Source organism: Balaenoptera physalus (genome assembly GCF_965194825.1).
Source record: "Balaenoptera physalus genome assembly, chromosome: 8".
In the NCBI taxonomy this organism is placed as follows: Eukaryota; Metazoa; Chordata; class Mammalia; order Artiodactyla; family Balaenopteridae; genus Balaenoptera; species Balaenoptera physalus.
This window is the reverse complement of record NC_138887.1, coordinates 108,018,508-108,036,682: the sequence shown is the minus strand read 5'-3', so window position 1 is coordinate 108,036,682 and position 18,175 is coordinate 108,018,508. Positions and strand designations below refer to the sequence as shown.

Here is an 18,175-nt window from a genome sequence, read left to right as displayed (position 1 = left end):
GTGGTCTCACCCACAGATAGGGAAAGCGGCCGAGGGGCACAGAACGTCAGCAGCAGGGGCACTTCCCTCCCTGCTGCCCCTACCCTACTCCCACTCCCGCCTCCAACCCTTTTCTCATTTCATCTTTGATTTAGGGGTGAGACCGCACTGCACAAGGCAGCTTGCCAGCGGAACCGGGCTGTGTGCCAGCTTCTGGTGGACGCGGGAGCATCTCTGAGAAAAACGGACTCCAAGGTAACTTGATGAGTGAGTGCAAGCATCCTCCCACGGGGCAAGATCTCTGGCACCATTGCCTTCACTTGTGCCCATAGCAAAGGCATCCTTTCTGTACTTATGGAAGTGCCTGGGGCTTTGGAAAAAGGAGGAAAAAATGAAGTGTTTCATTTAGAGAAACTGCAGTTTAAATGTATAAGCACAAAGGGAGGGGGTGTGCTTGCCTAAGGGACTTATAGACCCCTGAACGCGTTGACCTTTGGACTTTGCTGACTCTCCTCTGCTGACTGCCAGCAGCCAAGTGTGGAGAGGGTGAGGTGCAAAGCACTAGGGGAAGGGTCGGGACCAGGTGCAAAAGATGTGGCCTGGCTACCGAGAAGCCCCTTTGGAATTGCTCCTTCAGCTACTTAAGCCAGAATAGCTTAAAACCCATGATTTATGAGGCCCCATATATGGGTGCCAAAGTGATGACCAATCAATCACTCCCGGGATGGGAGATCGGGCCGCAGCATGAATTGTTCCGGTTTACAGAGCGCACCCAAGGAAAGGGTTAAGGCTGGAGTAAAGGAGGCGCTGAAGCTTAGTGCTGTTGACCGAGAACTGCAGCCCACGGGAAGGAGATGGGCAGAGAGCAGAGTTCATACAGAAGGTCAACCCCATAGAGGAGTTCTCTGTGATGATCTGAGGTCATGATCATGGTCAGCTCTGAGAGTTTTAAAGCACCCTGGGTAGGCTCCAAGAAAGGACAAGCCACTTAACTGTAGAAGGTTACAGAGAAGAATTTTAATATATAGATGAGGATTTCATTAAGTGGGTACTAAATAACCTAAGTTTGGGGTCAGTGAATGTAGTCAAGAAACATAGACAAATTACTTAGAAGCCTACTGATGACTTCAGCCCCATTAGATTCATTTAAGTGATGAGCACCTACTTATATGCAGTCTTCACCCTGGGGTCTCCTCCAACTGCAGTGTACATTGTGACATAACTTTCTCTCTGATGTGGACCTTTCTTTCCTTTCTGAGCCAGTTCTGAGCCAGGTGCATTGCTTGATTCTCCACTCTCCTTGCGACCCACCAGATCCTTGCTCTCTGACTGAGGCCCCTGGCTGCCTTAATTCTGTTAGCACTAGGCTATCAAATTCGTTAAGCTAGGTCCTTGTTCCTAGCTGGTCTGTTACCTATCTGGTTAGCTAATTGGGTGTAGGATTCCAAATGGCAGATAATTCTTCACTGTGATATTCTTCCCAGATGATATTTGCACTTAGGTGCTTTGATGTGTAACCTGATTGAGAAACACAACCCATGGAGGTAGGACCAGCTGAGGCCATGATCCGAGGTGGACTTGGCCTTCCTTGCTGGGGCCGCTCAGACACAGCAGGGCCATTGCCTGTTTACCACACAGAGACTGGTCTCAACTCAGGTGATAAAAGAGAAGGGAGGAGCAAGATGAAATAGAGGGATGAATAAAAGACTGGCCAGGAAACCCAGCCCCACAGCAGATGGCTCTTTTTTAATCTAAGTTTCTGAATCAAATAAATGGGCTCAATGTTCCTTGAGATTCCTTTCTATTTTGTGTTGTTACATCTGTATGTGCTCTTCTCAAAATGCAAAAAATGTTATTACTTTTATTATAAATGTAGTGCATTCTCACATAGAAAACTCTAGCAATGCAAAAAAAATTTTTTAAGTAAAAATTACTAGAAATCCCACAATCTAGACCTATATACCATTAAAACTTTAATGATTTCTCCCCACATGTGTCTACTTTTCTCATTTTCTTCAAGGAGGTAAAGTCATACTGTACATGCTATTGTATAACCTTTCACCCAACATTTTGTTTTATAGATCTTACCTTATGAAGTAATAGAGCTTCATCCTTTTCAGGGATCCTATAATTTTTCCATTCCGTAATTTTTTGCTAGGTGAAAGCTGAATATGATAATTATGACTGGTTCTTCTTCTGGAAATTTTTGAAGAGAAGCAATATTTTGAGAATTTCTCTTAATAAATAGGGAATGGCTCCTTAAAAATCAACTCAGAGGCCCACCCCAGTCCATCTCTCTGAATATTTGGAAATTGGGAATCCCAACCTCATTAACAATGAAGACAAGATAATCTACAAATACTGTAACCAAGTTGAATAAAATTATTACAGGAACTTGAAGCTATGGTTAAATATTAAATCCCAACTAAACTAAATAAGTAAAATTTTAGAAAGAAAGAGTCTAGAGCCATTGTTACTTCCCTTCTATCTTCTACTCCATATCCCCTTGTAGGCTACTAGGATCAGACTTAATTGAGTTTGATACCATCCATTGCAATAGATGAGATGGAGGCTGAGAAGTGTTTGATAATTTTTGTAATGCTTGTGTGCATTTTAATACGTGGAGCAATTACTTTGGTGCAATGATCATGCCTCTACCCTTTCCTTAGAACTCAATATCATTTTGTACATATATATACACTGGCATATTACTCAGCCATAAAAAAGAACAAAATAATGCCATTTGCAGCGACATGGATCGACCTAGAGATTGTCATACTGAGTGAAGTAAGTCAGACACAGAAAGACAAATATCATATGATATCGTTTATATGTGGAATCTATAAAAATGGTACAAATGAACCTACTTACAAAACAGAAATAGAGTCACAGATGTAAAAAACAAACTTACGGTTACCAAGGAGAAAAGGGAGGGATAAATTGGGAGATTGGGATTGACATACACATACTACTATGTATAAAATAGATAACTAATCAGGACCTACTGTATAGCACAGGGAATTCTACTCAGTACTCTGTAGTAACCTGTATGGGAATAGAATCTAAAAATGAGTGGATATATGTATACGTATAACCGATTCACTTTGTTGTACAGCAGAAACTAACACATTGTAAATCAACTATACTCCAATGAAAATTAATTTTAAAAAACTTAATATCATTTTAAAATAGATATCATGGAACAAAAATTAGAAGCATCAAGGAGTGTTAAGTAATGTCTGTAAACATTCAAAAGAATGGAGACCTTTCCTCCTTTTACTGCTGACTGCTGTTCATTGGCCTCATTTCAAAAATATTGTGTGTGTATAAAAAATATTGTGTGTGTATAAATATACATATAACATAGACTGCAAAAAGTTATACAATCATTTAAAATGATGCAGAAGAACATTTCATGACGTAGAAAGGTTTGATATATTATTAACTGCAAAAGCACATTACCTAACAGTATATAAACAGTGTATGGTTTTATTTTCATAAAAATAATTATGTGTAGAGCTATAGAAAAAAAGATAAAATAGTTACTCTATGGAAGGTTAACAGCAGTTATCTTAGTATAGTGGAATTACTGGTGATTTTTATTTTCTTATGCTTTTCTACTTTCCCAAGATTTCTTTTTTTTTTTTTTTCTGGTACTTTTTTTTTTTAAACATCATCTTTATTGGAGTATAATTGCTTTACAATGGTGTGTTTCTGCTTTATAAGAAAGTGAATCAGCTATACATATACATATATCCCCATATCATCCCTCTTGCTTTAAACAACACCCATCACTTTTATTGTCAGAAATTAACTTACTTTTTGGAGAGATAAGACAGTTCTAAATGGGGAGAACCTAACTGAAGACTTTGAAACCAACAAAGGAACCCCTTTAGATTGTTTCTGACCATCCCTTCCTCTTTGTTTCTGCTTGTTACTTCCCAGGGTTTAGTGTAACAGAAAGAGTTCCAAACTAGAAATCAGAATGCCCGTTTCCCTGCTTTTCTGTTCAGTGATTTCTGTCCCCCTTCTGGAAAGGATCTGGGTTCCCAAACTCACTGTGCCACGCAGTTCGCTGCTGTGTACCTAGTTACTCTGTGAGCCGCCGGTTCCTTTGATGGAACCCCACCTCTGAAAAGTGATCGTCTCTCTTGAACTTGCGGATCTCACATGTTTGATGAGATGCATCTATCAAATAATAGATCTGAAAGTGTCTCATCAATTCTAAAACAAACAGCAAACAAACATGGAAAGATCCTTTTTAGCAAGTCATCTTTGAGTAGCTCTGTTTCTATGATTTTTTTAAAAAAAATCTTATCCCAGGTGTTTGTGTCTCTTTCCTTTTCACTGTTACGTACAGGGTAAGACACCTCAAGAGAGAGCACAGCAGGCCGGGGACCCGGATTTGGCAGCCTACCTAGAAAGCCGCCAGAACTATAAGATCATTGGCCATGAGGACCTGGAAACTGCTGTTTGACCCTGGTAGACAGGCTGAGAGAATCTGAATGAGCATATCACCTGTGCCCTCCTGGTGATTGGGCAGCTCCCCTGGAAGAAGCTGATGGAATCCATAAATCTGTCTCTCTCCTGCAAGAATCTATCCGAGACCATGCCACCAGTTTTAAGGGCTACCAAGATGTACAACAGAACATGATAGCCCACTGAGGACGAGGCAGGATACCTGGAGATTTGTGGAATACAGATTCCACAAAATTCGATCCTTATTGCTTCCAGCAAGTAGCATGAACTTCTGTGTTCACCTGTATAATTTATTTTAAAGATTCAAGGATGTTTGTATAAATGGCACTGCTCCCTCCGCCCCCTATGCGTTCACCTTTCCCCTGTACCACACAATTCCACTGTAATGACCCATCAATTTAAAAAATATGATATGATCTGTTCTCTTTACATTCAGCCTTTGGAGACCAGAAGACTCTGAAGGTCTTTTCAAACCCTCTGGCTGTCCCGCAAAAATATAACTGTCAGACCGCTTCCATTTCCAAGACTAAATATACCGAGACGACTTAGTGACCTTTTGCATGTCTCCTCTCCCTCCTTAATCCCTTTTCGTTATACAGGAGCTGGGGAGTGCCACAAAGATAATGTCAGCTTGTGTGCAATATCTCTGAGGTGTGGCAAGGTGGCATGGGAGTTGTCTGGGCTCAGAGGTACCTCAGAGAGGGGACCCAGGGGTCAGCCCAGGTGGCAGGGCTGTTGCCGATAGCCACGGAGGACCGGTTCAGCTTGGGCTGTTGGTCCAGCTCCGTACTGCCTACATGTAGCCATCTTTGCCTTTTGCTGCAATGGAGATGAGCAACGGATTCAACAAAGGCCCACAGCTGGTTTGCAGAACCACTCAATTTTAAGTACTGCTGAAATTGCAGAGCAGAAAACCATGTGTGGGAACTGTGGTTACAGGAAATGGCGCACTACGACAGCGTTTACTTTTAGGCTTTTTTGACATAATAGAAAGCAGGCTAATCGACTGGAAATAAAACAGCAAAAGCAAAAGTAGCAACATATGTCCAAGTAACTCACTTAAGCAAGAAAACAGTCGCTGGAATGTTGCACAGAGGCTAAAAGATTCAGGTACAGTGGTGAGAGGGGGCCCATTTTAGGTTTTCCTTCTAAGGTTTTGGTTTTCATTACCCCAAGTAAGCCTTGTCCCAAGGACAAAGCCTCGTTTTATGAGTTCCACTGCCAGATTTCCGAGATGCCTGGATCTGTCTGATGGCTGCCTCACCTACTACTTGTCAGGTTCCAAGGTCATACCTGATAGCACTATAGCCCCATTTTTCATGTACAGGTTGGTCAAATATATTCTTTTTTCTGTTTCCCCTACCAGAATGTTCTTAGTGCAGACTACTGTGGGAGTCTAGCCAGGAACATCTTGCTGGCAGTAGAATTACAGCTTCTAATCCTGCCACGGATCATTGGTACTTACAGGCACCTCTATTAAGGACTCTATGATAACTAAAGTATCAGGAGAAAAAGTCTTCTTTCACTGAAAATATCTACTTGACTTGGGTATAAGGCAAAAGTGAAAGTGGGTGACCTTTTTGCTTTAAACTAAACCAATGTCTTCTGAGCTTTCTTCCATTTAGTTCTTAGACATAAACAAAGTGTTTCCCTAGTGTTTCTGCATGTAAACATAAATGACTGTCTCTCTACATTTAATTTAAAGCTCCAGTGGTGATGCATTGCTTATCTGAACCACTTTTGGTCACGTATCATCATTTTGAAAGTACAAAGATGATATATAAGGTATTAGGTTGGAAAAGCCTCTCAGTGGATGGGGACTAAGTCTGTCCTTAGTTGTTTCAAAATCAAATTGTTGGCATTATTTCCAGCTGTGGGAGAATGGGTTGGTTGTGAGTAATCTATTTCCATACATCAGTCTTAGAAATGGAGCTATGTTTTGGGTTTTCTGGTGAGGGCAAAAGGGACTGGAGTAGATTATTTCCAGAAGCTAGGAGAAAAAAAAAGCTCCAGGAGAATTTGATCACTGGGCTTCTGCTGGGAGTTTTCCAGTTGGTGGGACTGTCAAGGAGATGTTGTGATGACAGAAATATAATCCTTATGGCAGACTGGAATCTGGCTTTGAATGGTGCCTTCCATTCCCTAGATTGAGCCAAGCATTTGGCTATGCAGCCAGTTACCAGCTGCCATTGCTGGGATGAAGGACTCTGCTTTCAGCAACTACCGTCTCATGTTTCTCTGTGATGCCTCAAAGCGGCCCAGAGAAAATTGAGGGTACAGGTGGCTATGGGCCAATTCAAATAGCTCCAACTGAAGTCACACGTAAATCCTTGATATGGAAATAGATGAGGTAGTGACTACTGTAGGGGTCCTGGTGCATTTGGAAATTGTTCCAAAGCAGAAAAAGAAAGACAATGCCCTACATTATTGATGGGGAATGACATAGGACCAAGGCAAATATCTCTGAAAAAGCAAACACCTAGAGAACTTAGGTTTTACAAAAAAAAAAAAAAAAAAAAAAGCATGAAAAATGATCACAACAGTGACCTATTTAATGGCTTCAACATTAAATCTACCTCCTGTAGCTTTTTAAAAAAATTGGCCACTGCATGTGACAGTCCTGGGCTTTAGAAAGAGCAAAGAACATGTGCTCAGGAGTTTCCAGCGCAGCTTAGGGTAGGTAGTAGCCCCTCTAATGGGCCATCTGGAAGTACAGAAGCAATAGTCTGGCCCTGGTCTGAAAATCCACATTACTTCAAAAGACATAAAACTATATACCTATAGAAATACAATTTTCTACAAAACCAACTCAGATGGTACTGCCAAGAGTAGCTAGCTTAGCTGCCATTCCTCTGTGTTTGGCTCAGAAGAGCCTTTCCTGTCGTGGTACTGTCTGCTCTGGGATTCCATTTTTAGATTAGACCTATAGAGGCATGAGAAATGGAGAGTTATTAAAAGCGAACATTATATAACCTTAAAGGTAGTCATTTGTGAAGCCTTATATTCCAGTATTACACATTTAATGAAAAAGAACCCAGTTGAGCTCTGCTTTATCACATTCAAGGACTTGATAAAGAACAGAAGCCAAGAATGAAATAAACACCACAGCCGGGAATTTCACTTGGAGAGTTTTGGTTACCTCTATAGAGGTTATGACCTAAAATGAATGCAATTTCTGAAACAGAGAATTTAGCTGGCAAGTACACAGCCGTGAAACTAGTGACAGCTGCTGGAAAGCCTCACGTTACCCGTTGTTCCCCATCCTTCCGTCCTAGCTGGCCTTAGTGCGTAGGCAGATCCGTTTGCATTGAGAGATACTCAACAAGTAGGTAGTTTTCATTTAGACCTAGTAACAGTTTCTTTGCCTAAAGGATTTCTGGAATTTATTGACTAGACTCCTCACAATATCCATGTCTTAGAAAATGTGGGCGCAGCAGTTTTATTTTTTTACATGTCTATTTTATTTTAACTGCTTATTTTTAAATTATAAAAGTAGAACGTGCTTTTTATAAGAAGTTCGAATACCACAGAAGAGCGTCACATGCAAAGTCAAGCTGTTCCTCTCTGCTGGTGTAGTGTCCTCTGTCCCGCCCCCCAGAGATAAACAGCGGGAATACTGATAAACATTGTTGCTTGTATGTTACGTCAGAAATACTCTGTGCATATACAAGCCCCAGTACACATATAGGAATGCATTTATTTGTATACATATATGTGTTTATGTCCTATACACACATATATTGCATAGGTTTAAAAAAACATTTTAGAAGCATGCTAGTCATCTGTGCCTGTGTAGTTAACACCAACAGGCAAAGATAAGGTCATAGAAATTTTTCATTTATTCTTTGTTATTTTTACTATTACTAAGCTTAGTTCTATGACTGGAGCACTTCAATTGCACATGGCATTTGCTCTTGCCTGTGTCATAAAATCTATGGCCAAGAGGTCTTGTAATTGTTTTTGTTACCTTCCATGAAGCATGAAACCTACCTGAGCCCAGAGACTTGTTTATACTATTTGTGGATCTCAAGTGGAGACTTTCTTCCTCTGTGATGCTTATACCCCTTTACAAGGCTGAGTTACAGGATTCACTCAGTAGGCTGCCTAATGATATCTAATTCTGGTAGGCTACCGCAGAAAGGCGTAGTAACTTGGATATGGGTGCGGTCTGAGTAGCTAGGCTTCCTTCTAGTAGGAGTAGCTAATGAAATCACTGAGAACAGCATGATATTTTATTCGATTATGCTCTTTAAAAATAAAATAGATGGTTGTTAAACTGGCTTGTCATAACCATCCAATAAAACTACTAATTGCTCTACTTAAATGGATTATTTTCATTTTAGGGGGAAAAAGTAGAACATCCATTAAAGAGTTTTCTAATTAACATTTATTTAGTATAAAATAGCTTCTGCCCAGGTCTTAGTAGAACCATCTCTGAATATCTCAACTTTCTTATTCTCTAAATGCCATATTCAGCTGATTTTTATAAGTCCTATGGTTTTTTCTCTGCCCAGCCTGTCAGACTGACTTTGGCTCCACCCCTTTTCTGTGTCCTGGTCATCACCCCATAGCTAGTCCCTCTGATTGTCTGGCCACAGCAATAGTCCTGCTCCTGGCCTTTCTGCCACTACCTTCAATGATTCTGAAATACAGTTGCCCGTCTCCCCCAGATGTTCTGCGCAAAATGAATCAAAATGAAATTACTCTCTGGGACAAGTATCCCTTTTTCCTGAAGGACAAATAGACTTCCACTGACCTTGATCATCTTGTATATTTACAATAGGCCTTATTCTGAGAAGTAATCTCCCAGATAGATTTAGCAAATTTCTGTCGTAGTCACACCACAAAAGTACACAATCGTAGCAGCTGCTTCCACACCCAGCAATGTAAACAGTGTGCTCCATGACGTCACCTGGGTGACTGGGTTATATGCATGTTATACCCCTACTGGCCGTCTGTGGAGTGTAGACCATCTCCCCACAGTTTAATAAGAAACCTAAAAATAGGAACTAAGCAAGGAATAGTGCTCCTGACAACGTGCTTGCGCAGGACACCAAGAGTTACTGAACTGGTCCCCCCCCCCAAAAAAAAAGCAGAAAAAATAATTCTTAGGCTGTTGAAGCATTACATTTTAAAGTAGAGATTTGAATATTGGATGATATCGTCATGGTGGACAGATTCTAGAGTCTCTTTATACATGAATTCAGTCATTTTACCTGCAATCATCTGTTCACAAAATTGATCATACAATTATGTATTTAATCATTTATTTTTAAATATGTCTATCATTTACTCGGATGCAGGCACCATACCAAGGATATAAGAATGAATGCAAGACACAAAACTCTTGACCTCATGGAGCTCCGTCTAGGAGAACATACAAATTCCAATCTGATAAGTTCTGTACAGGAGAAGCCCATGGTACTAGGGGAACATGCCCTGCGGGTCAGCCTTTGTTGTGCCATCACTCTTTAGCTAGCCATATTTGAGTTCTATGAGATATGAAATGAGAATATGAAAGAAGAAATAGTTCGCATTTGCTTTTCCTTAGGGTCTTGGCACTGTTCTTAAAAAATGGATTTGAAACCAAGACTTTAAGATGAGACTTAGAAACACTGCTAAAATGAGAGCCAAAACGTTTATCCTATTTCTCAAGGACAGAACTAGGAACAAGAGGCAAAACTTGCAATGGATTTTGACCGAATATAAAGGTGAAGCATAAATATCGTCAAACAGTAGAGTGGGCCCAGAATTAGAAACTTTTAGTCATGGGGAGTATTTAAGCAGAGGCTACATGACCACCTGGAGGGGTGTTGTGACTTGGGACATGAATCTGAGGGGGCTGGATTAGAATCTGGGAGTTTTTTAAATGTTCTTTTAAAATGACTTTGTTGAATGGCAGGATTTCATTTTAAAATTTTATAAAAATCTTGACTTTTAATCTTTTAAAACATCACTTTGTGACAGAGTCTTTAAAGAGAATGACATTTAGTTATCATCTAAAAATCTTAAAACTAAGCATGAATTTAAGAGCTAATGAAAAGAAAGCATACTAAGAGGTATAAGTTACTCCAAGATACTTCTGGAAGCATTATGAATTTTAATGAATATTCTTAGACATTCTTAAGTAAAGTCCTATTACAAATCTGTTTTCCTGTCCATTCAATATAAAAAAAGTGCTGTATTTGATATTCTTAGAATTAAATGTAATCTGGTATAACCACAGAAGAAAATTCTGCCTAAAATCTATTTGGGGTCCAAGTAAATGTACATGAAAGGCAATCATGGAAAGTGCCTTGGCTTCTGCTACTGGCATGATAATTACAGGGGAGGGTTTACCCATGGAAATAAGAAAGTGATGATTCTGGTTTTTACCCATTTTCCATAGTTTCAGTATTTTGAGCCAAATGGCATCTGACATGGGAGACTTTAGTGATGGGAACAACTGAAACTATCTTGTTTCTCAATCATTCAGTGCATATAGGCTTCAACAAAAATAATTTCAACAACTCAAATCTGTACAATTTATTAGTAACAATTTCGGTAATTTTAGACTGTTACTGCTTTAGCATTTTGATGCATTTTTGACACTTTTGAGCTTCAGTACAAAGCCCTGAGGTGGATAATGCAGATAGTGCATTTTAAATGAATAAATGGAATCTCAGAGCAATGAATTCAACTAACACAGATTCATGTACTAAGTGGTAGAACTATAGCACACCTAAGATCTTTAGATATTACCGACTAACGTGTCTACAATAGATGTTTTCTAAGTGATTTTCCACCATTGCTTTCAATGCTGTTTTACATCCATCATTTAGGTTTCCATCATTTAGAAGGTGAACCCTTGAAAAAATATTTACCTAAGATTCCACAGCGTGGGTTACTTAGAACTGAGGGAGAATATGATGTTAAAAATTTAGGATTTTTGCTCTCAGAGGCTTATCAGCTTGGACATATTTCAAGGGGAAAAAAAGGGGAAATGTTTTGGTACCAGGATGGATTTCACGAAATAACACTGAAGGGGACTTTCTGGCTTCTCTACTTTGTGATTCTCAGCATTTAAAAATGTTGGTATTATTTTCTCTCCTTGGAAGTCACTATTGGAATAATATTATTTCAGAATGCTGCACCAAAAAGTGTTGAAATGGTCTTGCCATTCAAGATTCCATTGCTTGAAGTTTGGGGTGGGTATACAAGGCTAAATCCATCATACACAGTCACATACGTAGAGGTCTAATGCACCTATGGGAAGATGCCACACTTGAGGTAGAAAGAACGGACAGGCCTGAGATATCCTTCTGTTCTGAATCTTGTGTTTACAAGGCACCTCTGTGAGCAGTTTGATGAATACGTAGAAGAGGGGTGTTTGATCTGGGAAGCAGCCAAATTTGGATTAGGAATAGGAATGTTCGGAGGAGATGGCTTAACTAGGACTGTGAGGTTCAAGTTCTGTAGGGCGGACAGTTTGCAGAATAAAACAAGGACAGACGAGATCACAACAGACATGGAGAGGAGGCGCTTTATTTCTTATGTAAGGGTTTCGTTTTCCCTAAACATTACATCCAGAAAAGTGGATTGGGCTTTCCAGAAACAGTGAACTTATCGCAGCGAGTGTTTCTTCTAGTATGTAAGTGAAAATTGAACAACCAGATCAGGGATCATGTTAAAGCAATTGCTTGGACTAAAAGACATCTGTGATGTTTTCCAGGTTTCGATTTCTATGATTTTGGACTGGGGCAGAACTCAATCAGAGCCCCTTTTCTCAGGTTCCTGCCATATAGATGCAATGAAAGTGTTTTTGTAAAAACAGCAGACATTGCAAATATATCCCAGATCATTTAGAAGCCAGTATTTCATGACCCTAAAAGAAATCTGCTTTGCTTACACACACATACACCCACCACTGTCTGCCAATTCCCAAATCTCCTGAATAAGATATGTTTCTACAAAGGCATAACAGTCACAAGTTCAGGAACTGAAGTGAAAACAAAGGATCTAGTGTTCAGTTTCCTACTTTCTACCCATTTTTTGTTTGGGGTGTGCAGCTGGAACTGGGGCTTGGAGAAGGCGGCAGAAGATCCCTGTATTTTCTGGTACAAAAAACATGGAGGCAATTTTTATAACTTACTGTCATGAATTAGGGCTCAACCTCATATCCCCAGACTAATGTTCTGTGATGTTTCTGCCTGTGGACTAGTTTTAATTGCCATCCTTCCCTTGCTTCCATGAGCTCCTAGATTTCAGGTTGGCTGGATGGGGGTGGGAGTCATTCTTGAGATCGCCTTGAAAAGTGGGCCCATATCTGGAGTCTTGCTCAGAGAACTGCCCCACTCCATCTTGTCCCCCGCCCCTCCTGCCTCTCTCTCGGGAAGGTGAGAAAAAGCAGTAACGGGGGAAAAAAGTTCTCAAGTGTAGGACAATAATAAGGCTCTTAGTCTTAAATTGCCATGGTGACCCACAAATAAATAATATATACCCTCAGCAAACTTTGATCCTCATGAAAAGCAAATTCAGAAGGTATAGAAAAAAACTGAACTTGTTTAGAGTGGCTTCAAGGAGTATCAGTTGTGAAATTTTCAACATATGCTGCTTAGAAGAATTAGATTATGTCTGGAATTTAGGGGAAAACAGGATTCTGCTAATAGAAAGAACTTTCTAGTAGAGCTTTCCAAAGGACTGGCTTGATTTTGAAGGAGTTTCTCTAAGTGTTCATTAGGAGGTTAGACCACAGACTCATGCAGATCTATGATAAAATTTGAGAAAAATAAGGACAACTTAGGAAGTTTTTCATAATCCTTACAAATTCTGAGACTATATAACCTTTCCTCTTAAAAATTACAGAGATAGGAGATGTTTACAAATTATAAAAATAAACAGATGACAGCCCTAAATTGGTTTATCCTATATTTTGTTTTAAATTTATGGGTAATTTCTCTCAAATAGGTTAGTGAGATTTATCAACTTTTAAGATAGAGTTTAGCTTTGATATTTACTGCACCTTGTGTAATGAATCCAAATGGTTCCCAATGTTTTGGGTTTTATTAACAGTAACATCTTTCATTCCCTGCCCCCCTCCTCCATTGGTTGGACTGAGGCTTTGATGACGTGTATAATTTCCAATGCAACTGGAACCTAGATTGTTGCTTGCTAACATCCTGATTGTGGGCTGGGAAGTGTGGGGTTCTTGCCATCCTGGGGAGTGAGATTTGGAAATTTTATAGACAAAATATTCTAGCACAATAGAATATTTTGCAAAACACATCTTTGATAAGTTAGGGTCCACATTAGTCTCAGTTAAAGGTTAGCTAGGCTGTCTTTTTTTTTTTTTAATTACCAATAATTAAGTTGACAGCCATGAATCTGCATATTATATGGACTACAGCTGATTGAAAATGAGGAAAACCATTCCTGTAAAGAATTAAGAAATAGAGGACAATCTCAGTTCCATTAAGAATGAATATATTTCATTTAATTTGATTCCTGCGTGGGAAAAAGTTCCTGGGCATCCAGAGTGCCCTTGGCTGTGGTAGTCCACTCTCAAAGGCTATATCTGTAGGAAGAGTTGCAGTCACATTATAAAGGGCTCTTTCATGATTTCTGATTCTGCCCTATCACATCTCAGAGCCATGCTTTTGCAAAGCTGCCAGGTGGCAGGCGGAATCTAAAAAAGAGTAGCATCGTGGCAGTAGGGTGATGAAGTTTTATTTCCAGGTAAAGTAGGATCCAGATAATATGAAATGGAGGGAGGGTGGGTGGGAAGGGTGGGGTGGGGAAGAATGGAGTTTTTTTGTAACAAAGTCATAAAGTATTTTTCCCTAATTTTCTTGCATTTCCTATTTATACAAAGTATCTTGATCACTGTGTTGCTCTACAGAGATTTTCAATGGAATTAATTTGGGAGACTGAACTAATCTCTGAAAAAGAAATGACTAGCTACAGTTACTTTTTGGACACTTTTTCTGTATTGTGAATTGTGTGGAAATGTATAGAATAAAAATTAGAACTACAATTAGTTTCTTTTCTTTGGTTACTGGCTGTTACATGGAGTTGGTGTGAATATTATCTTTAAGGGGGTTAAATTAGATTTTCAAAACTGGGAGGTAAGTGAAGAGTTGGCTGTCTGGGAAGGCAGAAACTAAAAGAGATCTCTGATAAAGCAGAATTTTTTAAAAAATGACTTCGGCTTTCAAGATGGACTAACAGAGGCCAGATTTACTCTCCCAACTGAATAAAAAAAAATCGGTATATAAAACAATAATTGTTAAGACACTGGAACTCAGGCAAAAAAAGACAATAATCCCTGATTGATGAGAATCAAATAAGATAAGCTCTATGATTTCCCCATTCTACAGACTTCAGAGAGTTTCCTGGCAGTAGCTCAGGGAGGGGAAATTGAGGGAGATCCTGGCAGATTTCCTAAATTGGGGAGACAGAGCTGAGAGCTTGGGAGACCAAGGCAGCTAGAGCTCATGGAGCTGAGTATTAGAGAAGAGAGATCTGAACAGAGAGATAACCCCAGAGATCTGCAGAGACCCCCCCACTCAAGTAGTCAGTAAAATACTTATCAGGGTATGCTAGTGAGACTACCTGAGACTGGAGAAAGAACCACCCAAAATGATGAGGAGGAAAAATAACCAGCTCACACGAGGCTGGGAATAATGCCTGTTACTATCTACCCAGCTTTTATTCCTTAACAAAACATTACGGTCTCCTGTGTTGTCCCACTTCAGTTCCATTTCCTGCCACTCTCTGGTCACAGAGGCAACAATAAGATTTTGTGTGAATCTTAGCACATTCCCATCTTTTCTCCCTTCTTCCCCTTCTCAACTTTTGTTAACTATATTCCCTGTTACAGATGTAAACTTTTATACCCTGTCTGGTACCAATATTAGAAGTTCTATGTGTTGTCCAATTTTATTCTAAGAGTTGAAAGCAGGGGCATGGAGTTTCATTAGCCTGGCATGTTAGTATGCACTGCAGAGGGTCATAGTGTGTGACAATCACGCTGTTTCCTGAAACCACTCAAGGCCATGACCCCAATGCCAAGGAAAGTCAATGTTCCTTCACCTGGATCAAAGAATTTCACTTTTCTGACTTTTTTTGGATCGCTCTACCTTCATATTTAGACTCTTTGATTTAGTTTTTATGAATTTCTTTCTCTTGGTGCTCGTTATTTTTCTTTGTCCTTGTTGAAAGATAAAACACACACATACACACGTAATTTTTAAAAAATATGTCCCTAGTATCATCTAGCTCCCTGATATTTCTTGGAATCCATTCCGTTCTTTCTCGTGAAGGCATCCATCTCAGAGTCCACTGGCTTCCTGTTCTAATTCTGATGAACTGACCAATTATCTCCTTAGGATGTTCTTCTTCTGGGCTTCTGCATTTGTCTTGTCACTTCTTGATGCCCACGTGTATCTTAGTTTCTTGGTTTGCTGAAGTAGAGCCACAAATTGCTTATTAAAACTAGGAACTAGGGAAATTAATTTTTGAGTTCTTGCATATCTGAAAATGTCTATCTTATCTTTTACTTAGAGCTTGTCTGTCTTTGGAATTCTGGTTCCAAAGTCATTTTTCATTAGAAATGCAGAGAATCTTAATGAGGAAGAAGAAGATCACGTGCTTTGTGAAAAGTAGAAGTTCATTCACGAATAGATTAAAATCACAGAGTAACATGTTATGGTAGTAAAATGATTCCAGATAGCAAGTCCATCAACTGCACTGTGCAGAGGAGAAAACTGTGGTTCCAAGAGATTAAAACACTGCACAAGATCACATAGCTAACTAGTGACAGGGAGATTTCACCAAAGCTCAGGGACTTCTCATCTGCAACTTGTGTCACAATGCAATGTTCAAATGCTTTAGATTCCAGCGGAAGGGACTATGCGGATGAAACAGATACTGTGGTAGAAGAGAATACACTGGGTTCCAGCCCCAGCTCTGCTCCAGAGGAGCCAAGTATGTTTCTTGCTTTCCCTGGGCCCGAGTTTCCTAATCTGTAAACAAGACTGTACAACTGATGGTCTCTGGGCCTCTTTCTTCTCTCAAGTGGTGGGATTCTCTGACGGGAATCTTTTTTATAGAAGATTCATTATAAAGCTGAAAAAGTGTCAAAATGATCACTGTTCAAAGCTCTCACTTTGCAAACTGCTAAAGCCTCCCCCAAAGTTTACCGTTTGAGTAGTATTTGCCCTAGTATTCACACTGATTGGCATTTAAAAAATCTAAAATGTCTTTTTATAAGACATCCATGGCTTCAACCCCACACCTGTTATAGGATTCAATTCTTGGAATTTTCTGTGTGCGTTTATTCCCAGAGATCGATCCAGCAAGCCACGGGTTGCTAGTTCCTCAAATCTACAGGCTATCACTTCAAAGGTGTAAAGATAATTAGCTCAGTTTCATACAGATGGAAAGGACCAGAACTTACACAGAGGACGGATGCTTAATATCCATTATGTGTTACAACTGCATGGAGGATATGGTCTTGATAACAGGGAAGGATGTTTCTCCTTCACTGCTCAATCTAATTAGGTCATGGTGGATTTCTTTTCTGCTTGGCATTTTCTGAATCAGCGTGGACAGTCATGGATTTGGCACCTATGCTGCTGGTTAGAAACTGGGTGAACTTGTTTACATAGCTCTCTCTTTCTGAACCTCAATTTCCTCATCAGAAATATAGAAAACACCACCAACAACCAAATGGAATTGTTATGGACATTAAATGAGATATTGCTAGAAAAATATTTAGAACAATGCCTAGCACATAGTAAGAACTCAGTAAGTTACACCTATGAAAATATGCTGGGGATGATTACATTGATGAAATGCATATTATCATATTTCTAGCACTGTTCTTTGCACTGTGGGGCAGGGAACAGGTAAAATGCTCTCACCTTGGAGCAGTTAATTCATTAAATCCAGTTGGTCTGACATTGAAGTCCTAACATTAAGTTTGCCTCAATCCTTTTTATTCCCTGTAGCTTGTTGTAAGCATGTCTTTAAAATTAAAGATATAAAACTCTGACAGTGATAAGGTACAACTCTGAAAACTTAGATTGAGAAAAAAATGTGCAAGAAATACACCCAAAAGTTTGAAATGGAGAGGAGAGAGACAAGATGGTGGAGTAGAAGGACCCTGAGCTCTCCTCCTCTCATGAGCATACCGAAATCATAACTGAAGGCTGAGCCACCATCAATAGACTGAATCCACCAAAAAAAAAAAAAAGACATTCTACATCCAAAGACACAAAGAAGAAACCACAACAAAACGGTAGGAGAAGCACACTTGCAATATAATCAAAACCCATACTACCTGGATGGGTGACCCACAAATGGGAGAATGATATTGCAGAAGTTCTCCCACAGCAGTGAGAGCTCTGAACCCCAGGCCAGGCTCCCCAGCCCAGGAGTCTTGATTGTAGGAGTGCCACAGGACTGGGAGAGCAGTGACTCTATAGGAGCCTGGGCCAGACCTACCTGCTGGTGTCAGAGGGTCTCCTGTGGAGACAGGGGATGGCCGGGGCTCTCGCTGGTATCATAAAAGCTGGCAGTGGACATAGCAAGGAACGTTTACCTACATGAACTCTGGCTGCATGCAGCCATCTTGGGCCACTGGCATGGAGACCTGGCCCCACCCAACAGCCTGTTGGCTCCAGTGCTGGGACACCTCAGGCCAAACAACCAACAGGGTGGAATACAGCCCCAGTCA

General features: G+C 40.0%; 1 protein-coding gene across 3 annotated transcripts in view; it reads left to right on the top strand.

Moving 5' to 3' along the window:
- DGKI (diacylglycerol kinase iota) overlaps positions 1-14,470 on the top strand; it is a 455,938-nt gene extending 441,468 nt beyond the window's left edge. For 2 of the 3 annotated variants that reach the window (XM_082472878.1, XM_082472877.1), the window contains 2 exons: positions 135-234; positions 4,340-14,470. In XM_082472878.1, coding sequence (XP_082329004.1) covers positions 135-234; positions 4,340-4,456 — 217 coding nt within the window. In that variant the 3' untranslated portion in view covers positions 4,457-14,470. Of the gene's footprint in view, positions 1-134; positions 235-4,339 lie in introns of those variants that run through there. The other variant, XR_014266816.1, reaches the window with a different exon arrangement.
- Positions 14,471-18,175: the final 3,705 nt, after the last annotated feature.